Source organism: Lepidochelys olivacea (genome assembly GCF_965140295.1).
Source record: "Lepidochelys olivacea isolate rLepOli2 genome assembly, chromosome: 13".
In the NCBI taxonomy this organism is placed as follows: Eukaryota; Metazoa; Chordata; order Testudines; family Cheloniidae; genus Lepidochelys; species Lepidochelys olivacea.
In genome coordinates this window covers 25853758-25878402 of record NC_140423.1, presented here as the reverse complement: position 1 = coordinate 25878402, position 24645 = coordinate 25853758, and the positions used below count along the sequence as shown (strand labels likewise).

Below are 24645 nucleotides of genomic sequence, written 5' to 3'. Positions count from 1 at the left end.
ACAATTTAACATTCAGGAATCAGGAAAAGCTTATGTGCAAGTGAAAAGTACACAGAGAGGAAAACAGAGAAGTCCGGGTGTTTATTTTTCTCTATCAGCCTCTACAAATTTGTTCTAGGGAAACCAGAAGTAAAGGGATACAGAAGCTATATCCTTTCCTCCCTCATTATTTCATGAGACATTCACAGCCCCTTAGACTCAAGGTGGGAGCACAGACAAACTGAACTGTCAGAAGAAAGCAATCTCAATATAAAGATTACTTCAAAGCTTACAGTCGTCAACATCAGCCTTCATAAACAATTGGCCCAATTCTGTCCTATAACTCAAGAATGCAACTCATTAGCTCAAGTTTTGCTAAGTTTAACAACTGTAAATATGCCACCACTTTGCTGACTTCAATGAAGTCATGTCGTACTTACAGCCGTGTAACTGAACACAGAATTTTGCTCATTCACTTCAATGGGACATGTAAACTTATGGGGGAAGCAGAATTGGCCTCAGTGCTTTAAAGAAATACCATCAACTTAATAACATCAAATAATAACTTCCTTTGAAGATTTTGTTACCTTATTGCAAGTAACATCAAGATAACTATAGATGAGACAGAAAAAAATATTCTCAAATTTCCAAGCTTGATTACTTTGCATATCTGACAGCCCTTTGTATGTAGTCATTTTCACAATTTTCCCTGTATAGTCTGTTTTTGATTTCATCAAAGCTAGTAAGAAAAGTACCAGATACCTTATTCACCACTAGGGTAGGTCTGTTGTTGGTAGCAACAGAGTAGTTGGTAGAAACTATTGTTACAGGCAGGTCTCTAGTGTTTGTCACCATGTTACCTAGTCCAACCCAAACTCTCAGTGCAGATGAGTTGCATCAGTGTAATAAGGGACTTGCACTGGTAGGCTTACCCTGGTTTGAAACATTTATGCTGGGGATTTGCACCAGTGGTAAAATGTCTGAGCCCTTCCTGTAGTGTAGCTTCCACCACTACAAGAAGTTTATGGGTCTGAGTTTTGCTAGTATAGATAACAGCCTTTGGATCTCTTTACAACAAGAGAAAAATAATGGGCCAAAAAAGAAAGCAAGAGACTACATAACTTGACAGGAGGATACAGAGGCAGGTGTAGTATCCAAAACCACTTCTCATAAACTGGAAAAATTAGTTGCGGTGACAGTGTCCCTTCAAGCTATCAGAGAGGAAAAAATAGCAGAGCAATGTAAGGACAACCACCTAAAAAACCAAACAGACAAATCCCTACTCTTATTGTAAAGATCAAACTAAACAGTGTTTCAACCAATGCATCATGTATTTAATCACATATTTATGAGATTTTAATAATCACATCACATTGAACAGTATATTGGATTAAAAACGGATTATGGTGCATTTGACAATCTGTAAATGGACATCATCTATTCCAGGCTCAAGAAGCAAAGTTAACAAGAAGAGTCAATGATCAAAGCAGTTTTTAATCCTACATAATTACATTTTTTAAAATTTTCTCTACCACTGTTACTGCTATGTGTAGTGTGCAAGTGACACCACTTACAAGTAAGAAAGCATTTGATAAATCAAAAAACATAGCTCAAAGTAATTTGATATATATTTCACATACAAATAAGATATAAGACTGCACTAAAGAAAAAATGTCAAAAGATAATTTTAAGGAACTGAAAATTATAACCCTCTAGGCATCTTTTGAAACTTCTATAAATGTGATAGAATCCAGATGACAAATTTGGGTTGCCTCACAGGGACAGCAACACACTGTGTTTTTAGAAATATCTGGTTATGGGATTCACTAAACAAGTTCTTATAAAAAACATCCAGGGAAACCAGTGATAAAGCAACAATACGTCTCAACGCCAACATTCTTAACTCAGTATTCCTGAAGTCCTAATAAATACTTCCTGGCTAAAAGAAGTTTTACCCATAAACATTTACTATCTTCATAGTCTCAACTGCTGCCAACCTAAGAGTTTCACACCTCCCAAGCTACCCTCTTGAAACACAAACACACTCACTACCTATTAGGGTATACCCTTCGGTTTTGCAACCACCACCCATTCTCCCTTTTCCCAGGAGTTTTTGCACAGCAACAGCACGCTCCAGATGAGCATGATGCAAACACAGGTAGTGTAGGCACCCGCGCCCACCCCCAACTCATACAGAGAAGTCAAACGGGGAGTAGGCTACCCCCACACCCAGAGGGGTCAAAAGTGGGGTGTGTAGACTACCAACCCTCCCTTCCCACCCCCGCACAGAGGAGCCGGTGGTGTGTGTAGGCTACTCCCTCCCCACACGCACCGGGGGGGGGGGGCGGACAGACGGACATCCGCTACCCCCTGCACATGCAGAGCGGCGGGCGGGGGAGGGATGTACGCTCCCTCCCCCTGCACGGAGGAGCCGGGTGTGTGTGTCCAGGCTCCCCCCTCGGCACATACAGAGGGATCAGGGGTGTGTTTAGGCTGCCAAACTCTGCCGCCCCCCCCCCAACGCACAGGGGTCAGGGGAATGGGCGCTACCCCCCCCCCCCACGGGCCGGTGGGGGGGGAGATGTACGCTTCTTTCCCCCATACACAGAGGCCGGAGGGGCGTGAGGATGTAGCCCCCCCCCCCCCGGGCCTTCGTTTCTTCCCCCCGCGGGGAGAGGCCGGAGGGAACCCACACGCGCTCTCACCCGCGGTCCGCAGGGCCGTCTCCAGGCCGGAGCGGGGCTGGCTGCGCTCCGCGCCGGGCGAACAGGAACGGGAGGCGGGGCCGGGAGGACCCGGGGGCGGCCTCTGCTCCCCTCCCCGCTCGGGCCCCGGGAAAGAGGAGAGGAGGGGAGGGGGGGAAGCAGCGAACACGCTGCCGACCTCTCCCCTACTGCCCGCCCCCGCCGCGGGCCAGCCGGAGAGCGCGGGGCCCAGGCGGCGCCGGGCCCGAGCCAGGCAGCCCGTCCCCGGCGGGCGGGGCGCCGCTCACCTCGTTTTGCGGCCTGCTGTAAACTCCCTCCCCGACCCCCGGCCGGAAAGCGCGGAAGGGGGCGGGGGGCCCAGGGTCCCTCAAGGGGAGGGCGGGATGTGAGCCGGGCCCGGCGGCGGGGGGGAGGGGGGAATGGACCTAAGCCCGGGGATGAGGGGAGAGAAAAATCCCACACGCTTTTTTTGGGGGGGGGGGGGTGAGAAAATGTAGCCTGGAGAAGCCCCTCCCTCACGCCTGCACATTTTAGGGACGCTGGCATGAACCCCCGCCCCCAGCACTGCCCCCCTCTATCCGCACAGCCCTGTTGGGACCAGGCAGGAGGGGCCCGGCTGGGGGCAGCAGAGAGGACAGAGGGCACAAAATGCCTAGCAGCCAGAGAGGGAGGCAGATGGCAGGGGGTGCCCTTCTCACAGGAGCCCCGGCCCTATGAACAGTACCGCAAGAAGTGGAAGGGGGTTTTGTGGGATATCCACATAGAGCAGGCCCCAGTGTACAGCACCTGGCACAACAATCCTGACTGGAGTAAAGCTTAGGGACCCCCGGGGCACGTAAATCAGGCTCAACAGCCACCTCACTGCCGAGGTTCAAGTGAACCCGTTCTACACACCCGAGTTGGTCAGTGCAGGGATTTATTACACCTCTTATCCAGCTTTTGATACGGTCATACACAATCCCTCCATTTATACAGGGTAGGATCTCATTTTATTCTTTTAATTAGTGGTCAAATATAGCATGACAGTTTTATTGTTCAGGAGCACCAGATGGTAATTGGCTAGTGGAGTATTAATTTTGGGGCCCATAACATATGCCTTTTTAAGTTGTATGTTAAAAAAAATCCTTAAGAGAAACAGTCTGGGTTTGATGAACGACCTATACACCTCTTCATTTTTTGTTCTTGTAACATATATAGGGTTAGAGCTAAAGGCCACTGAAGTCTGGCCGTCAAATATTTACAAGTGTGGCATTCTATATGATGGAGGGGTGTGCTGAAGTTGCAACTGGCATGGTACAGAATGCTTCAGAGGCATCAAGTCAAACATTCTAGGTATTTTCACAATATAGCCTAAAGACACTACTAGGATATAGCAAGGAAAATGCTAGTTTAAAGGATGTTAACCTATTTTAAGTCCCTATTTTTAACTTTCTAAATGGAAGCATACTCAATGTAGCATAGCAGAAGAATGAATGGTACAATATGTACAATTCCCAGACAAGAGCATTTACTCAGAGTGGGGATTTAATTAACTCATCTATGTTTACAGGGTTATTAGAATGTTGTAGTTGTATAAGCATGAAAACTGGAAATTGTATTACCCATATGGTGCAACTCTAGCGTGTCAACAAAATAAGATATTTGCAGGGAGGCTAGAAGTAGGACAATATTGGTATTTTGAGATGTGTAAGATGCCATCTGTATTTTAGCCAAGACATAAAACTCAAGACTCTGATCACTGTGTGATCAGAGGATTCCCTGGCACTTTTCACAAGAGTTCCCTGGCCAAAATTCCAGCTTGTTCAATTATGATCTGAGAGTCTAGGTATCCTACAGTTTCCATTGGATTTAGTGTCCTTTGTGCACAGAAAGAGTTTACATCAGAAAACAGTCTTAAATATTTGCACAATAGACTGTACTTTACTGTGCTTACTACATTAAAATGAAGCGGAAGTTTCGTTCTAGGGCTTGTGTATTTCTTCATTTATCTAGTCATCATGGACATTCATTGATAATGATTCTAAATCCCGAGAGCCATAAAATGAAAAAAAAAACAAAGCACAAGATATGCCATCAGCTAAAGAGCTAATGTCTCATTCTTTGGTGCCCTAGTTTCCATTTGGTGATTAGTTAGTGGCCACTTCACGTTTGAGTCTCAGGCCAGTTCCTGGTGGACAGGTGTCCACTTCATAAACAGCATGCATTTTGTACCATTGCTTGCAGGCTTAGCAGCAAGGGCAGTCCTACACTTACTTAAAGGTAGTCCTGGTGTTCAGGTAGATGGGCAGGGCAGGAGAGCGGAAATTTGCGCTAACAACATTGCTATACCTGTCCTGTATATAGAGGATTAAGGAGCTCACACATGCAACGATTGCCTCTCCACTTTTACAGGGATCTCACTTGCACAAGCCATTCAAAGTTGTTACTGCATTGGGGAGCCAGAATGCCATCTACTCTGGACAGAGTGGATTGTAAGAGCTTACTTTAGCAGTCTCTACTTAGTAATCAGGAGTGTTTTTTTGGCCTTGGCATCGCTCGTAAGCATACTGGCACAAGAACAATAAATGTTAACATGCAGTGTAATACTTAATGCCCATAATTAGCTGTGGAAATCTCCATAATCCATGAAGAGATTTTACTGGCACTTTGCAACTATACTTCCCAACAAACATCAGAACCTGGTGCAAAGCATAAAGCTGAGCCTGTTACTATGCATGACCCATGCTGCTCCCCACACAATGGGTTGGCTTGCTGATGAAGCAGCAATGCTAGGTGCCAGTACAATGTGCTGCCATTTGGCAGACCCCAGCTAGTTTCCTTGTGCCCAGGCTTTTGCTCCCAAGAGGCCCTGAACACCTGCAACGTTACTTCAATTAGAGCTGCAAGTGCCAAGAACTTCAGAATTAAACCCCAAGTTGGAAAGAGCTGAGATTGTTGTAGAGGGGGAAGCTCAGAAAGTGCAATCCAGGGTAGATGTGGCTTTAAACCATTTTATGCCTCCTGAATTCTGGGCCTGCCCAGGCCGCAGCGTAAGATTACAGCAATCCCTGGGGTTGCTGTCAAAGCTTTCCACAGCCTACTGGATACTCCACTCCCAGAATGCTCTAGCTATGGTCCTGCCCATCCCCAGAATCTCCCCTTTTGTCCCTGGTACACTTCTAGAAGCTGCAAGGGATTATGCCAGCTCTATGTTGTCCAGGGAGCTACACTGCTCAGAGTAGCAGCATAAAGGGGACAGAATGCAGACCAGGAGTGAAAGAGATCACACTGGAGGGGACAGGAGTGTTGTGTCAGTCCAGCCAGTAAATCTGCAGCACTGATGAGCTCCACAGGGCTCTTTACAGGCTTCATGAGCAAGGAGGACATGACTGTGACTCAGGGCCTCATGTCTGAGCAGAGGTGGCAAGCTGGGAAGAAGTGAAGTTTCCTACACGGAAAAGATAAGGAGTCCGATCACAGGGTAGCTGGTCCCTGTGAATAGGCCAGGTTCAGTGCCCCTTTGTCTGAGCAGGTGGGGGCAACAGAGACAATTAAAGGAGGCAGGGCTACTCCGTGGGCCTATAAATGCATGTCAGAGGACAGGAAGAGGAGTGATTGGGGCAGGTTGTGCCTGGAGAGAGGAACCACAGAAGAGTGATGCCCAGGAATAAGAGGCCAGGTGTTCTGGGAAGCGGCCCTCTGGCAGGTGTTCCAGAAGGGAAGCAGAGCTGGCTGAATGAGAACTGGCTGAGAGAAGGGAGCTGGCTAAGACTGGGAAGCTGCAAGAAGCAGGATTACTAAAGACCCCTCGGAGGGGAGGCGGTGAAATTCCAGGACAAAGGGTGAGCTGAAGGACTGTTTTAGTCTATTATGGGCTTATATTTGGACAAAGAAACATACTTAAAAGGAGCCTGGGCATTGCAGTGAGTGTTGTTAAGCTGGGGAGAAACCCTGCCATGTCACACATGGTGCAGAATGCAGAAGGGGAGAGCGAGGTGGATCTCTGTTGCCTGGCGAAGAGAGGGAAAACGCAGGCAGGGGGATGCAGAAGCTATCTTTGGCCATGAGGTGGCAGCCCCTCTATTACAGGTCCCCCTAGAAAAGCCCAACTCTTTTCTTACGGGAGGACTAACTCTAAGAAGAGTTTCAGAGTAACAGCCGTGTTAGTCTGTATTCGCAAAAAGAAAACGAGTACTTGTGGCACCTTAGAGACTAACCAATTTATTTGAGCATAAGCTTTCGTGAGCTACAGCTCACTTCATCCAAAAGCTTATGCTCAAATAAATTGGTTAGTCTCTAAGGTGCCACAAGTACTCGTTTTCTTTCTAAGAGGAGTCACACACAGTAGTGCACTGTATATTAACACATGAACATAGCAATTACCATACCCTATCAGTGCTCCCTCTAGTCCATCATCCTGTCTCCGACAGTGGCCTTCCCCTGAAGCTTCTGGTACATGAATCTTCATATGGGACAATTATGGAATAACTTGTCTGTTGTGGAAAATCTCTTCCCAATCTCAGGCAAGAAGTGGTGGCTTTATGTCCTGAAGTATGAGGATTTACATCCCTTCTAAGTTTGTACAGTGGCTAGCACAATGGGACTGTGATCCACGACTGGAATCCTTAGGTGCTACCACATAAGTAACCATATAAATGTCTAATCCCTTTTTGAATCCTAAACTCTTGGCCTCACGGATATCTTATGACATTGTGCAAAATCATTTCCTTTCATTAATATGAAGTATGTTGCCTTTCAGTTTCATTAACATCCCCTATTTACCCTCTGTCATAACATGAGGAAAAGGAGTGTCTAATTTACCCTCTCTATACCCTTCATTCTGTATATCTCTTTCATGTCTCTTCATCTCCTCTCTAAACCAAGAGACCCAGTCTTCCAACTCTCCTCATACAGAAGGGCCTTTGCCTTTCTCCAATCTATTTTTTCCAGATCCATTGAGACAGGGCAAGGGGACCAAAGACAGGGGGTAGTTTAATAAGCAAGTTAGCCACCTAGGTGGCTAAATCCTATTGACAGAATGAAAACGGGGCTTACGTGATTTAAGCATGTAGGTATTCTTGAACACTTTACCTAGTGTTCCAGATGAATGTGCATACCACCAATTGGTATCATGGCATTACAACACTAATTATTTCTATACCCCATTCTTTAGACATCCTAACGCTGTTTGCGCTTCGATTTTTTTGAGAATGCCTGTGACTTCCTCAGGCTGTGAAGGTCAATCTAGTCAGATTTTTCACCATCCAGCTGGGGACATAAAGAGAACTGACAGGCTTAACCCACAGAACGCCAACAGGGTAACGAGAATAACTAAGTTCCTGTGTGCACTGGCTGATAAGAGGAAGGAGCAGCAGGGCAGGCAATGGTATTTTGGTTGATGCAGTTCTAAGACAATGCTTCCCGCTGCATCACAGCACAGGCACCAGTGACTCTGAAAAGCCACCGCTACATCATTATCCTTTGTACTGCATTACAGACCAAGGCTAACAGCAAAAATGCAAGGGAAGGAGGGAGAGGCAGCAAAACTTTTTGCTATTTCCCTCTGATAACTGCCTCTGAATTATTTAAATGCTTTACAAAGGAGGATTAAGAAAAAAATGGGAGTCAAATCGCTCTCTCCTCCTTAGTGAGTCAATCAGACCTACCCTAAGCCACGAGAAATATCAGTCTTTTCCTAGCCTGAAGTGAAGTCTATTCTGTAAGTGTCAAAAGCTACAAGTGTCACTGTTCTATAGGTCACAGCTTAGATGACATGAGGCACCACAGGCTCTGTTACTCAGTCTGTGAGCGAGAACCCCAGTGCACTGCTAATGCCTCAGCCTGCATCCAGAGTTATCTCTGGATTGTCAAAATCCTGTCCCTCCCATCCATGAGATGCTGCTGTATCCTTGGGGCTGTGAACTGCACTCATTGGAATGAGCATGCAATTCCACTAGGGCAGTGAGTCCCAGACTTCTGTATGCCATGACCCTCTTTGGGCTCACCTCTGTTAACACACTCCCCAGGGGTCTGACACAGAGCCCTGCAACGAGACACTACCTGACTACGAATGTTGGCTTCAGATCGGAAAAGAACCCAAGCCCCGGGGTTCAGATCTGGTGGGCTCCTCTCTTCCTACCCATAGGGTTGGCGCAGCAGCAGCTGCGGCCAGCTCACTGTGCCACGTGTGCTGATGAATCCCAGTGCCTCTCAGCGTGCAGCACACAGTGCAGCGAGTTGGGGGCGGCCAGGAGCATGCAGCCACCTCTTGCTCATCAGCATGCATGTCTCGGGGTCACAACACCCGTCTGGGAAAGGCTGCACTAGGAAGCTTTAAAGGTAATATGTCCTTTTCAATTAGGACACAGCTATATTAGCTCAGAGCAAAAGCTTTCCTACCTCCTCACCATCCTTGCATTGCAAACCATTCCAATCCATATGGATGTGTGCCATTCTGCTTTCCGCCTCATCCCCCCCATGGGTCCTGTTATCTCCATATGGCTACCATTGCTGTAGTATCCACGCACTTTGCAATCTTTATTGCATTTATCCCTACATCAGCCCTGTGAGGCAGGACAGTGCTATTACCCCCGTCTGTAAAACGGAGACGTGAGGCAGAGAGGGAGTGACTTGCTCAAGGTCACCCAGGAAGTCTGTAGCAAGAAGGGCACATCTTTTTGGCACATCCTTATTGGCATATCTGAGGGGCCACTCAAGAGGACCGTACGGAGACTTAAATGCAATCATTGGGGACAAAGTGCCTACAAGTCATTAATCTGGCTGATCCCACCAGTCTTGACAGCATTCCCACGCTGTGTGGACTTGCAGATTAAACAATTTAAAAAACACACACACACACCATTTAAGCAAACACATTAAATTTCCACCCCCAATCTGATTTTTTTTAAAAATGATGTGAGCCAGGGTACAGGTTGCAGAGAGGAGCCCATTTTTCAGTATCTTCCTGAAGAGCAAACCAGAGTTCATCACTGTCTTGATTACAACCCGTTGTAGAACTTGATCCTGACAGCATGGACTCTAATCTGCTTTCAGAGGGAACTGCAATTATACTTATCGATAATTTTGTAAAATCTGCTTTGACAGACCGTGTACTGACAACTTTTCCTGGCAGAAATTAAAGTGGATTTTTCTTCAAGAAGGCCACCCGTCTACACAACCCTAATCCTCCTAGCTCACATATGTTACTGTAACTTGCACTGCACTGAATCCAATTACACAGCCTCAACCCAGGAAAAATCTGCAGCCGTTTAAGAGCAGAAAGCATCAGATGAAAGGGTGTGTATGGGGGGGAGAAGCCTTACTGCAATTTGGTTCTGAAATCTCACCTCTGCAGACAGGTAAATGGGCACTGTCATGAGGAAAATATACCATTCTCCATCATATTAACAATGTGATCCAAACTGCCTGGGTGACATACATTTGAGTGAAGCATGGACAACAGAAAAACCTATGGAAGCCAAGCTGGTGTTACTCCTGGGGGGATTCTGCGTGACTGCGCGCCTGCAGAAAACGGGTTCCCCTGCAGAATTCCAGTGCTTCCCTGACAAAAACGGCAGGAAAGCCACACGAGCGGTGCAGGGGGAGACCATGGGCACAGTTTTTTTTGGGGGGGGACTGCCCCCCTCCAAACAGAGGCAAGGCATAGGGGGCACATGGGGTTATGTGTCACTACCTCCCCCTCATTTCTGCAAGCGCAGAGCTGCCCAGCTGAAGAAGGCTGAGTCTTGACTCTGATGCTGAACGCTGCCCCCTTGATCCTAGTGACAGTTGTGTTCCCCCACTGCCATGCTGGAGCCACATTTATGTACTGACAAATAAAATTTGCAGAATTTTAAAATATTGTGCGCATAATTTTTTTTTTTTTGGTGCATAATTCTCTCAGGAGTACAACTGCAATCTGGAAATGCCTCACAATTGTTATTTATTCTACGTTAAAAGCAACTTTAAAGTACATTGCTCTGGCGGTACGAACAAGCCAGCAGTGAGCGCCACCAAGCAGCAGGTCTCACATACATTGTGCATGCAGGATTGAAGAAGCAGACAAATAAACTTGGGTTAAATTGTCAGAAATGGCCTTAAAAAAAGCGAGCAAAATTACATGCAAAAAGTGGGTAATGGTTTGTCTAACTATCTGACATGCACCTGGTCACACAAGCTAATGTAAGTTGTGGTTGGATGGTAAAAGGGGAAGGGTATAATGATTTTTGCCAGTTTGTGGACAGCTGAAATTTTTCCCTTTCATGTCCAGAAACTGTGGCTTCAAAATCACAACTCAACCCTTCTTAAGAAGAATATTGAAGCCACCTGTTGACCTCAGTAGGGACAGGCAGTGTTGCCCTTAGTCAGTGGCTAAATATTACATTTGCAGTGTTCTCCATATCGCAGAGACTTCTAAGGGCCAGATCCTACGACCCTCACTTACATTTAGCACTTACTCTGCCAACAGTTAAACTGAAAAGAGCGGGACTGCATGGGGGGTCAGGGGGAGGGGTTAGAATCTGTTCCTAATCTGGTTAGAGATCTAGTGGATTTTTGGCATATTGGTGGGAACACACCTGTCTATTAGTGCAGTTTACACAAGCTGAAGATCTGGCTCATTGCTTCCTAAAGGACAGGTGCATTTTCAAGACTCCAAAATTGCATGTTACCTCTTTGTAGGCAGATTTTGGACTGGAAGTCAGGACATCAGAGTTCCATTCTTGCCTCAGTCAGACTTCCTGTGTGACCTTGGGCAAGCTACTTACAAGTCCGCTTCTCCAACTTGTAAAATAAGGATAATTATACTTCCTCTACCTGAAGGGACATTGTGAGGCTTAACTCATTAGTATTTCAGTGCTTTGGAATTCTGGAATGGAAACAGCTATCGAGATGCAAATAATTGGCAAATTTCCACAGTGCTTTTCAAGCAGAAGGACAGTGAGCTTTACAAACTGACTATAGCAAGGAATAATTCCCTCACCCACCCCACATACTCCACTCAAGTAGTCAGTCACCTCTTTGGTGGAACATAGTTCCTGCATGACATTGTACAGCAACACCAAATAGTTTAAGAAAGAAATAAAAATCATACACAAGTGACTCTGAAGGCAGAAAGAAAAGGAGTACTTGTGGCACCTTAGAGACTCAAGTCCTCCTTTTCTTTTTGCGAATACAGACTAACACGGCTGTTACTCTGAAACCTGAAGGCAGAATTCGCAATTGGTAAATCTGTTACCCCCTCTGGCCAGAACACTGCTAACAGTCATAGGCCTTAACAGCCACAAGCACTCAAGGCCTCAACTTTTATGTTTCATCCATCACCCATCCTGCCCCCAAACAAACCAAACCCAAAACAGCACTTCCAACAGCAACCAGGGTCCTCCAGGGAAGAGTGCAACCTAATAAAACAACAATATCCCTTCTGCAGCACCTATATACCCCTAAGAGATCTTTAGTATTAATCTGGTATCCTGCAATATTGACTGGCATGACCCTGCTTAGCTCACGAGATGCACGGAAATCAGAACACACAGCTGGCAAAGCTTTAGCCTAGCTTCGGGCTTCACCATGTCTGAACTAGTCCAATATCTATAGCAGAAGTAGTAAACTAATGCATTTCTTCTTCATGCTGTTGATGAGTCTGGGTATTAGTTCTTGTATTCTACAAATACAAGGAGAGTACAGACAGACATCCTGAAGTAACAAACTCTATAGCATTGTAAAGCTCTCTCAGTTTCTCATGTCCCTTACCTGGGGAAGTACTGTCACCCACCCCTGCAAACAGGAGGCCCTGATAGAAGCAGCATTATGGAATGCCATGCAGGGCATCCCGAACCCAGCAGCAGAGGAGTTGGCATCGCAATGCACAGGTGAGTTGGGGAGACACTGGTGGATTCACCACTCGGCTGACGCTCTTGTTATTCCATCAATGTGACAGTAAGGCCATATGGTGGCCACAAAGCCTTGAGCCGAAAATAGCATACTTGGGGAAAAGGATGCTTTTTGCATAGGCTCTGGCAAGTCTCCCCGGCACACAGCCTGGCTTCTCACCCTGTGCACTGTAGACAATTTATTTCTTGGTCTCTCCTAGTTTGGGGGAGGAATGGGTCAGTTCAGAAGAAAACACAGGATTCCAACCAAAAATGTGAAGTATCTTCTGCTCAGGGACGGGGGTGTGTGTGTGAGAGATCTTAAACTGCTCAAGACACATTTTCATAACATCCCCACCCAGATAATAGGGTAGGAGGGACAAGATTAAGCCTTAGGCTCACTTGCCCATCCATAGTAACTACCCCTGTAAGCAACCTAAGAACGGCCCTACTGGGTCAGACCAAAGGTCCATCTAGCCCAGTATCCTGTCTTCCGACCTGGCCAATGCCAGGTGCCCCGGCTGGAATGAACAGGTGATCCCTTCCCTGTTGCTCATTCCTAGTGTCTGGCAAACAGAAGCTAGGGACACCATCCCTGCCCATCCTGGCTAATAGCCATTGATTGACCTATCCTCCATAAATGTATCTAGTTCTTTTTTGAACCCTGTTATAGTCTTGGCCTTCACAACATCCATATATCTCCCTGAAGCAAGATTGTTCAGGGAGATATATGGGCGAGGGGAAAAGAAGAGAAACTAAATCAAAACAGAAGGCAATACAGTCCCATGTGGGATGTACTTAGCCAGCTATCCAAGCCTCACATACACCACGGCCCCTTTGTGTGTACAGACTTCATCATGCCTTAGTTATACAGCAAAACACTAATTAGAATAGATGTGCAGAGCCAGAGTGATATCACCCTGGAAGAGTTCTATAGATTGTAACCCTACAATAATCCCACAAACTTCACTTAGGGGATTTAATAGAGACAGTTTCTAAGACCTGTATATAAAGAGCTCATTCTCTTAGTGTCTATAGAAACATACTCAGTTTTTATAGGAGCCTATTGTTTTCATACTGATTGGAGCCGGTCTGACTTTTCCATAAGGGAAACCAGGAACTACTGTCCTCTGCTTTTGTAAAAATATATCCCCCCTTTTTAAACCTTACCTCCTGTGTCAAGTGACAGGAACCCATTTCAGAGGTTTCCCATTCAAAAGAAAACCTGTATTCATTCCAGGTGACCCTGCAGCAGTTACCTTACAAGGGACCCGGCCGGACAGCAACGGCCTGAGCACTGACAGACCCAGCCGCCCCAGCTGGCAGCGGGAGGGCGAAACTCGCCGCGTAACCCAGGCAAAGGCGAGCGAGCACCGCGCATCCGAATGTCATTACTCGGAGCGAGAAAAATCCATCTCGGCCGAGCTTGGGACGGCACAGTACAAATATAGGCCAATGAGCTCACATCCTGCCCGGATCCGGGCGACCAGGGCCGGGTCGGAACATCGCAGGGAAAACACCAACCCGGCCCAGCAGCCCCTCGCTGTTAAGCGCAGAGCCGCGCGGCAAGGCTGGGGTCCGTCCCCCGCCCCCCAAGGCGCCACGCCACACAAAGCAACCCCGCTTCCCCAGCGCCGCTCCAGCCAGCGGAGCGGCTCAGGGTCCAAACCCAAAGCCCCCCGCCTGGGGCGGCGCGTCGCACCCGGGGGCCCGGCCCCCAGCCCCGGGGAACCCCGGCCGGCGAGCCCCGCACTCACATCGCTTGCACAGCTCCAGACACAAAGCCATGGGAGACACAAAGCAGGGGCGGCGGCGGCGGCTCTTCCCTCCTGCGGGGGGCGGCGGACGGGCCACGGCAGCCGAGGGGGGAGTCGCTCTGCTCGCGGGCCCGGGCAAGGCGGGGGGCGGCAGGGCAAGGGCAGAGCCGCACGGGCCTGGCTCGCTACCTCCCTTTGCCTCGCCCCGCCGCGGCAGCTGTGCACCGCCCCAGGGCGGGGCTCCGGGGTAGCCGGGATGGCCACGCCCCCGAGCCCGGCGCTGTTGGGGGCGGAGACGTCACGCCGGATCCAGCTGGACTCCCGCACGTGCTCACCGGGCAGTCCGACCTGAGGCCTCCCCCCACCCTCGCTCTGCCCTGGGGCTGGGCTGCCAGTGGGGGGCTCGGGGGTCCCAGAACAGGGAGCTGGTCCACCGCCTGGTGTGGCAACAAAGCCCCTGGGCTTCAGGGCCCCCAAACACAACCTCCCCCCAAAAAGCACAGGTCCTCTGGTGTCCCCAAGGCAGGGTCAGCTGGTCCCCAACTGTCTGGCTGCTAGATGGGGAACTGGGCTTGGGTGCTCCAGTGGCCTTGCTGCCAGCAGCGCTTAATGTGCGTGTGGGAGAAGGGGGGTGGGAGGTTGTCCTAGACCCAGCAAACCAAAACTAAACGGGGAGCCAGGTGGCCAAGGGGCACGCTTTGATCCCAATTATGGTAGATCCCCCTCCCCCTTTTTTCAGACCACATTCAGCAGTGGCTGCTGGCAGGGGAAATCAGGGATTATGTCACTTGCCCTTCATCTGTATTTATTCCATGCATTACTGGGTCACTGAGAGGTTAATGACTCTGGCCTGGCCCTGCTCTAGGTACTGCTGATATATTAAGAAGGGGAGGACCCCATATTACACACAAACAGCTGAGATCTTACAGTAGTTAGTGAATTACCAGTGCAACATTCTCACCAACAGCCGAACAATCCAGTGGTTAGGGCCCAAACCTAGGACCCAAGAGATATGTGTTCAATTCCCTGCTCCACCATCAACTTCCTGTGAAGTTGGACAACAATAGGGGACAACAGCACTGCCCTGCCTCACGGGGATAGTGTGAAATGCTTTGAGTGCTGTACTAGATAAGAGCTAAGAATTATTACCTACCTAATAGCAGCTGATTGTCCAGCTACCTCCCAAACTGGCGAAAATAAATGGGCTCTGCAGACAGTGTGCCCAGAAAGTTAGCCGTCCTGGGCTCTGTGGGAGCAAAGTCAAGGGGCCTTTATGGCACCTCCCTTCCTTCTCATTTATAACAAAGGGGTCCAGTTCAAGACCTCTGCCAATCTCAGTTGTGCTTTATAGCATGGAGAGAAAGTTGCTCTCCCAGGTTGAAACCATGTAGGGATTTGTAGGTTAAAACCAGCACCACCTGGAAACATTGGCAGCCCATGCAGCTCCCAGAGCACTGGTGTCATATCTTCCTGGTTTGAAATTCCACTTTATAAGTGGGCAGCTGCATTTTGCATTAGCTGCACATTCTCAATGATGTCAAGGTGTAGCATTAAGAGAGCACATTAGAGGAATCTAGCTTCAAAGTAACAAAGGATGGATGATTGTGGTTAAGGTCCCTTCATGAGCAAGAAGAGGATGCATATGGTGAAGAGCACTCCTGGCTCCAACTGACCCCTGGTGGCCCAGAAAGAAATAACCCAGGATCTGAACAAAGGATGCAAATGGCAGATACACTCCTTCAGTCAATGGCACTACAGTAAGCTTCTGCTCTTTTAGGTGCTTCCCCAAACCTACTAACATTATCTCCATTTTATCCAGACTGAATTGTACCCAGCTAATCTTCTCCAAGCCCCAAGCTCACATAGACACTGGATCATTTGTTCCACCGCACTGGCTGGGACAGGAGTGATGGAGACATAGAACAGGGTGTCATCAAGCATACTGAATACACTGCTGCCTGTATCACCTCATTAACTCTCCCAATGTCCTTGTACATATGTTGAACAGGAGGAATGACAAACCGGGCCATTCTGGCACCCCATAGGGGTCACTGATGCCACAGGAGTAAATGCCCAACACTATCTTAAGATAGGAGAGAACCCAACCACTCAAGTAACTCCATCTATATTTGCTGGTGACTACAGGTATTGAGGGCAGGACGGACAAGGAGGGTGACACACAGATATGTCAATAAAACCTCATGATTAGTGGTATCAAAGACAGCAGACAGATCTAGAAAGGACAGCATGGACTCTTGATCATCCTCCATCGTTCAAGGAGATCACCAACCAAATCCCCGCCCTGAATAGTTTACAGTCTACGGCTCAGATCCTAAAATGTATTTAGACTCCTAACTTCCACTGATTTCAATGGCTGTTAGGAGCCTAAATATCTTTCAGAATCTGGACCAAAGTGTAGGTAAATGTGAACAAAGAAACAGGAGAAAGGGTGAGAAACAATTACTGATTAATTAAATCCTATTAACCTCTCTGATATTCCATCCAGTCCTTAAACTTTGCCCAAACAGGCTCTTCCCAAACTTTTTCACAATGTGGAACATATGTTAATAGACTGTCTTGTGGATCCAACCCTTCACATTCACACCTCTCTCAGATCATCTCCATGGCAACATTTTCTTACATGGAGCAGTCAGATTAGCGCAGTGTTTAGTGGACGTTTAACACTTCAGGGCTGTAAGTCTTGTCCTTTGTGAATAGTGTTAACCCCAGTGTCTGTTTTTTCTCCCCCTTCCATATATTCTGTTACTCTTACCTGGAAACCCGGCAACATGTAACCAGCCAGCTCCCAGTGGATCACTGGCAAGTGCTCCATGAACCCCGGCTTGGGAACCTCTGGCCTTAACTAACTTAGAGTTGACCCCAGGTCTCATCCGCTTGGGCACACGGCACCTGGTTACATACACCTCACTCCACAGCCTGGCTGGGCTTATGCCATGGTCTGTGGTGCAGGAAAATACACCCGTAAGTAAGAGAGCGAGGAGGGAGAGAAGCAGCATGGCATCTGGAAGTGGGATACTGCCTGGAACTGGAGCCCACGCTCACGAGAACTGAGGCACTTGCAAGGAGGCTCCGTGCAGACTGGGGAGGGCAGAGGGAAAGTGTCACCGCTCTGCATGCACACACTGACTGAGGTGCAGGACAGTCGTCACGACACACAAACTGGCTTGATGTTCAAGGCGTTCTGTATCACATTTGGGATGGGAAAATGTGCGAAGATGGCTTCCAAAAACAGCTCTTCCTTGGGGGTTCAGTGGGTTTGGGGAGAGAGCGGGACACAGATCACTGCAAACAAAATTGGGAGTTTGGAGGTGAAATTCTGCCAAACAAAAACTGCCTTTCCCACCCCAGCTCTGCAGCCGAGACGAATTGTCCCGGAGCTGCCAGCCAAGCTCAGGCGCACTGAGCTGACAGCTCCAGTGAGTGACAAAGAGCGGGGTGCCATGGTGACAACTTCCTCAGCACGACTCTTCGCCCAGAGAATCTTGCACACACACAAAAGGCTTTTTGGCTGAGGGGCCGCTTCCAAGACCCATTCTTCTCAAGCTGCTCCTTTCCCCACGGATGGGGGAGGGGATATATAATCCCAAGATTTCTCAGTGGGAAGGGCTGAGTTCTGCTGGGGATGGCCCAACTCCCTGCAAGATTTCCTCACTACTCTCCTCTTTTGAGAGACAGGCACAGACTTTTGGGACTCGGTCAGACCTGTGTTTCTACTCGTGGCTTTTTGTGCAGGGCCAGATTCAGGTCACACTTGATGCTGGACTTCATGCTCACACTGGGGGTCTGGATTCTGCTCACAGCTGCAGTGGTGTAAATCTAGAGCAACTCCAGTAAGAAGAATGGGGTTACTCCTGGTTTATGGTGGTGTAACTGAGAGCAGGGTCTGGCCTTTCAAGTTCTGGCATAGAGGAAAGTCTTTCTCTAGAGGAGAGACAGACAGACAGGAAAGGAAAGGAAAGTGGAAGTGTCTGGGTCTTTGTGTTCACTGCTTCTCCCTCCCGTGCACCTCCATCCAAGGAGGCCTCCGTCATGGGGGGAGAATTTAGCTTAATTCTCATTTGACTTGACACCACCTGCAGTCACATGTGGCCCTGGTTTTACATTAAACCCTCTGAGATGCAGCCCTGAAACATGAGGTTACAGTTAGGATTGATGGAGTGGGAGGAAGGGAATCCATAAAACAAGCTTCCAGCCCTTCCAGGAACACAATGGCTGACCCAAATCAACCCACACATAAGCCTCGCTCACCCAGGAGGAGAACTGAACCATGAAAACCCAAACAGCCCCCTTGGGAACAGACTCACTAACCACTGGAGTCTGGGACTCCTGGAACAGAGAGTTCCACCTCGGTAGGGTCCAAATCTGGGCGTCTAGCTGCTCCTGTCCTGGCTCTGCTGCAACTGCTCCTGAGAAATGAAAATCTATGTGCTGAGGCTGGTAGGATCCTAGTAGATGGGGAAGGTCTGTTTGATCATCAAGGTAATGCCCTTGCAAGACCAGATGATTTTCTGACTACACCCATGCCACAGTCTGACCAGGATGGCTGCGACTATGTTCCTAGGCTGCCATGCTAGTGACCATGGTTGTGTGAGCAGCAGCTCTGCCTTGACAAGCTTGTTTACAGGAGGTCTTGCCTGTCATGGGATTCTGGCTCCACAGGTAGTCTGGTTCCCTGGATTGCCCAGGCAGGGAGTGTGTGTACTGCTTGAATTACTTGCTGTTACAATAAGTCCTTGAGAGCTCTGATTTATTTATGACTTTGATTGCACTACTCTCTGCAGAGATGAGCAAACTGGCTTTCGAAGTGAAGAGAAATCAGAGAGTCCATTGGTAACTGCCCCCACTCGACTCAGACACTTCCTATTCAAGGCAGGCATTAGTGAGATAGGATCTGTACTTTGGACATGCTTTCTGATTTCCAGCAATGGAATCATTATTGATGTGTCTGAGCGCGTATCAAAAGCCAAATAGGAAGATGGGCCCAAAGGAGAACCCTGCCTAGGACCCAGCCACCCTTTTCTGAGCTCTGCAGAGGCTCAGATCCAGACCTGAACCACACAACTTTGGATCTGAGTGTGATCCTAGCAGCTCCAGCACCTCACTACAGTTTGCCAAGGAAAACAAAGCACATGTCGATTCAATTGCTTCCTGCCTATGAGACAGGTGCAGATCCTAGAAATTCAGAATGACCCCTGGTGGAGGGATTGTTACATACACAGGGCTCTGTCTGGCTTTTAAAATATCTAACTTGTTCTCTTTCTGAGTCCTTATTGATACTCAGACAGTGACTCATCAGATGGAAAAAAGCAACAGGAAGGCACTGAAGCAAGAGAGAGAAACAGCCCAGCGGGAGAGAGAGGACAGAGCAAGGGAGAGAAAAACACGTGTATGCACGGGACAGACTCACGAAGAGTAATTCCCATTCAGCCTTACGACCCTGGGAGATGCATGCACTCAGCTCCTGCTGAATGAACTGGGAGGTACTTGCATGAATTTCCCAGTACGATCAGACTCTATGAACTTTAGCATTTCATAGCAGGCACATTTGGTTTTCTTAGGTGCCTGTAAGTGCAAAGTACAATCATGGCAGTGCCATAGCAGAGAGGCCCCAAAGAGGAGACACAGAGACGGAAGTTGGGCACAGCTCAGAGGAAGGCTGCACAGAAGCCAGTTGTGGCTCCCTGATTCTGGCAGCCCAGATCTCTTGGCCCCAGTGTACAGCAGAGCAGCACTGGGGCTGCTTTACACAATGCCAGCAGGCCATGGCCCTTAAGGGCCTCTACCCAGTTGAGAAGAGGCAGAGTGCAACTGCGGTGAGGTCAAGTCCCTTCCCACATGACCCCTGCAGGAGGGGGTGGCGTAGGAGCTGGTAGTGCTGGCCCCGCAGTCGCTGAGGAGATCCAGTTGCTTTCCAGCTCCTTTGTGCCACTAAGGCAGTGTAATGAGGCCAGATCACAAGAGAGAATCTGGCACAGGGGAACAGAGAGAAAGACCCATCTACCCACAGCAGCAGGGGGGACACACAGACAGAAAGGAACGTGCATGCTGAGAGCAGAGGTAGAATTACATGAGGTAAGTGCAGAAGCCACAAACATGCCCATAAAGGGTGCGCGCAGCACCTCGGACCAGCCACCTCCCAAACAGTGTGGAATGGTGCAGGCACAAGCAGCCCCGTGCTCACTGCTGTTAGAAGGTGAAAGGGAAGGCAGCTCATACCACAATCTCGGAGACCAGTTCAAGGGGCACAGCAACAACATGGAACATCACGAGCGGGACCCAGGCCAGCCTGTGACCAGCAGCGGGGAGTGGTGAATAGCAGGCTCGGACTCTGCCCCTGCTGGTAACTGCATTGGTCAGGAGGCAGCATGGCCTGGCGGTAGCAGTCAGGAAGAGACTGAGAGCAGCTCAACAGCACAGTGAGCTGCATCAAAGTGACACATAAGTGCAACTTACGTGTACTGCAACTGTGAGCCTGGCAAAACAGCCATAAAGGCTACTCTATCTCCAGGCGTGTTAGCCCTGCAGACCCCCTGGAGGCTCCATAAGAATGGCCACATTCACAACGTTTCATCTAGCCCAGTATCCCATCTAGAGTAGCCAGTTCCAGTGCCTTCAGAGGGAATGAACAACACAGGGCAATTTATCCATGATCCATCCCCTGTCCTCCAGTCCTAGCTTCTCACAGTCAGAGGCTTAGGGACATCCAGAACATGGTGTTGTGTCCCTGATCATCCTGGCTAATAGCCATTGATGGACCCACCCATCCTCCATGAACTTATCTCGTTCCATTTTGAACCAGTTATACTTTTGGCCTTCACAACATCCCCTGGCAACAAGTTCCACAGGTTGACAGTGCGTTGTGTGAAGAAGTACTTTCTTATGTTTGTTTTAAACCTGCTGTCTATTCATTTCATTGGGTGATCTCTAGGTCTAGTGCTATGTGAAGGGGTAAACAACACTTCCTTATTCACTTTCTCCACAGCATTCATGATTTTATAGATCTCTATCATCACTCCCCTTAGTCATCTCTTTTCTAAGCAGAACAGTCCCAGACTTTATGATCTCTCCTCGTATAGAAGGTCCTGGGATGTTATACTACTGTCTGAGCCTCTGATCCCTCTGTGGCTTCCACTCTCCAGGGGCACCAGTCTCCCATAGTTATAACATCTAACGTAAAGTGTCCCCAACTGCTTCATTTCCATCCTGTCTGCAATGCGCACACTGCTGGGGCAAACATGCAGTGCTGGCCTGGATCCTGTGGCCACAACCACTTTTCCCTGCGTGTGCTCCTTCTGTGGGCAGCTACTCTGCATGCTGAACTGATACTGTCTGTGCCTGGGGGTGCAATGCAGAGTCCCCTGTTGACTGCAACTTGTTACCATTTGCAGGGGATTCTGTGTAAGTTACGCATTTTCCCCCCCACTGCTCCAGACCACGTACCAGCCAGGATGCTGGGGTCCCAGAAACACCCACACGGACACAGAGCACCAAGGAGAAAATGTTCTCAAATAGAGGTCCAGTCCACACTAAGACTGAAACCGTGAAAGCAAAGTGCAGTTCGAACTTGGTTTCACTGACCCGGGGGGACAGAGATTTTTTTGTTGATGGCTGAAAGCGCCATTTTAACTATGCAACAGAACAATGCTATTGACTTCCTGGGGAAAGGGAGCGTTTAGAGCACAGTTATTGCTAGCCTAGTTTCCACCATCATAGGGAAAGGGGACAAGAGAGAAAAATATACATAAAAATACACACAGATCTCATTCTTCTACACACACAGCATGGAACATACAGACCTCTCTGTGTCCCTTATACACACACAGCATGGGACATAAATTGCTCTCTCTCTCTCTCGCTCTCTCTCTCACACACACACACACAAAACCTAATCCCTTTCTGCTGGTATGCCAGAGAAAGGTATTTCTGGAACGTGAAATCTAGGTCAACAAGAAGAAGAAAATCTGAAGGGAAAAATAATTTCTCCCTTTGAAGGCTGGCATGGGTCAGCTCTGGTTGATATGAGTAGTAATGGGGCTGCTATGGTCTCTGCTCCTGAGCTTCAGTCTTTCACCGACAGCTGCTGAACTGCGCTCTCTGATGAGTGTGCACAGTACAGCTGCTTCTCACTTTTGATTCCTCAAATGAGAGGGATTAGGGGACCCCCATTATATACCCAGACAGGCCAGGAAGGGAAGATCCCTTAATTCTGCCTCCTGTCACCTCATGGATGCTCAGCAGGCCCCTACATAGCCCAGTGCTTCTGGAGCAGGGTCACAAGCACAGACTGGTGGGATCACATCATCATGTGGACCTGGGACCACCAGCAGTGGGCCCAGGAAGGAACTTTCACATGAAGAAAGCTACATTTCTGGAGCTTTATGAGCAGCTTGCTCAGAGCCTCCAGAGTCATGACACACCCGTGAGGGTGGCCTGGCCCATTCAGAAGCAGGTTGCTATAACCATCTCTGGAAGCTGATTACCCCACACTGCTACAGATCCATTGCTAACCAGTTAGGTGCTGGAAAGTTGACTGTGGTGGAGGTTTCTGACGCGTTCAGGCATGTGATTTACCCAGAGGTGGCTGGTATAATCAATATCCTTGAAGTAACTGCTGGTTTTGAGAGAATGGGGTTTCCAAGTTGTGCCAGAGCCCCTTGCTTGCCCTTCTCAAGGAGCATGCACACCAAAAAGGGCACTACTCCATTATTACGCAGGCTCTGGTGGACTACAGAGGACGATTTACGGACACCAGGATGGGCTGTCCTGGAAAAAAGAAAAGGAGGACTTGTGGCACCTTAGAGACTAACAAATTTATTTGAGCATAAGCTTTCGTGAGCTACAGCCCCACTTCATCGGATGCATACTGTGGAAAATACAGTGGGGAGATTTATATACACAGAGAACATGAAACAATGGGTGTTACCATACACACTGTAACCAGAGTGATCACTTAAGGTGATCTATTACCAGCCTGAGGGATGGGGGGGAACCTTTTATAGTGATAATCAAGGTGGGCCATTTCCAGCAGTTGACAAGAATGTCTGAGGAACAGTGGCGGGGGTGGGGGGAGAATAAACATGGGGAAATAGTTTTACTTTGTGTAATGACCCATCCACTCCCAGTCTCTATTCAAGCCTAAGTTAATTGTATCCAGTTTGCAAATTAATTCCAGTTCAGCAGTCTCTAGTTGGAGTCTGTTTTTGAAGGTTTTTTGTTGAAGAATTGCCACTTTTAGGTCTGTAATCGAGTGACCAAAGAGATTGAAGTGTTCTCAGACTGGTTTTTGAATGTTATAATTCTTGACGTCTGATTTGTGTCCATTTATTCTATTACGTAGAGACATTCCAGTTTGACCAATGTACATGGCAGAGGGGCATTGCTGGCTCATGATGGCATATATCACATTGGTGGATGTGCAGGTGAACAATCAATCTCTCTAGTCACTTGATTAGAGACTTAAAAGTGACAATTCTTCAACAAAAAAACTTCAAAAACAGACTCCAACGAGAGACTGCTGAACTGGAATTAATTTGCAAACTGGATACAATTAACTTAGGCTTGAATAGAGACTGGGAGTGGATGGGTCATTACACAAAGTAAAACTATTTCCCCATGTTTATTCTCCCCCCACCCCCGCCACTGTTCCTCAGACGTTCTTGTCAACTGCTGGAAATGGCCCACCTTGATTATCACTATAAAAGGTTCCCCCCCCCCCTCAGGCTGGTAATAGATCACCTTAAGTGATCACTCTCGTTACAGTGTGTATGGTAACACCCATTGTTTCATGTTCTCTGTGTATATAAATCTCCCCACTGTATTTTCCACTGAATGCATCCAATGAAGTGAGCTGTAGCTCACGAAAGCTTATGCTCAAATAAATTTGTTAGTCTCTAAGGTGCCACAAGTACTCCTTTTCTTTTTGCGAATACAGACTAACATGGCTGCTACTCTGAAACCTGTCCTGGAAAAGTCGATGATGCCAGGGTTCCCCGGGAGTCTACCTTCATGGACCAGGCCAGGACATTATTCCCACCAAATGATGTTGCCATAAATAGAATTACCCCACTGTTATTCTAGAAGACCCCTCCTTTTGGCTAGGCTTATGAAGCTGTAACCCAGAAGGCCTGGCAAAAGCAGGTTTAATTACTCTCAGTAGGTGTATTTGCCATAGTCCATCAGTGGCTTTTGCTCCTGTGGCAGGAAGGCTGAAGGCATGTGTGTTTCCTTTCACAGGGTTGGGAGTTCTGAGAGCGGGCAGGTGGGAAGTTCCTTTTGTCCAGGTTCTTTGTGCTGTTTCAGGTGTTTGATGAGGAGATGGAGTCCGTGGAACTGGGA

The 24645-nt window shown here is 48.2% G+C and overlaps 1 protein-coding gene across 4 annotated transcripts in view; it reads right to left on the bottom strand.

The window, feature by feature from the left end:
- The window catches only part of DLGAP4 (DLG associated protein 4), a 270883-nt gene that overhangs the window by 47349 nt on the left and 198889 nt on the right, over nucleotides 1-24645 (bottom strand). Inside the window, exon 1 of one of the 4 annotated variants that reach the window (XM_084645811.1) lies at nucleotides 14290-14506. The exons of 2 other annotated variants lie outside the window; for them this stretch is intronic. In XM_084645811.1, coding sequence (XP_084501937.1) covers nucleotides 14290-14320 — 31 coding nt within the window. In that variant the 5' untranslated portion in view covers nucleotides 14321-14506. Of the gene's footprint in view, nucleotides 1-2684; nucleotides 2964-14289; nucleotides 14507-24645 lie in introns of those variants that run through there. One more of the 4 variants, XM_084645812.1, reaches the window with a different exon arrangement.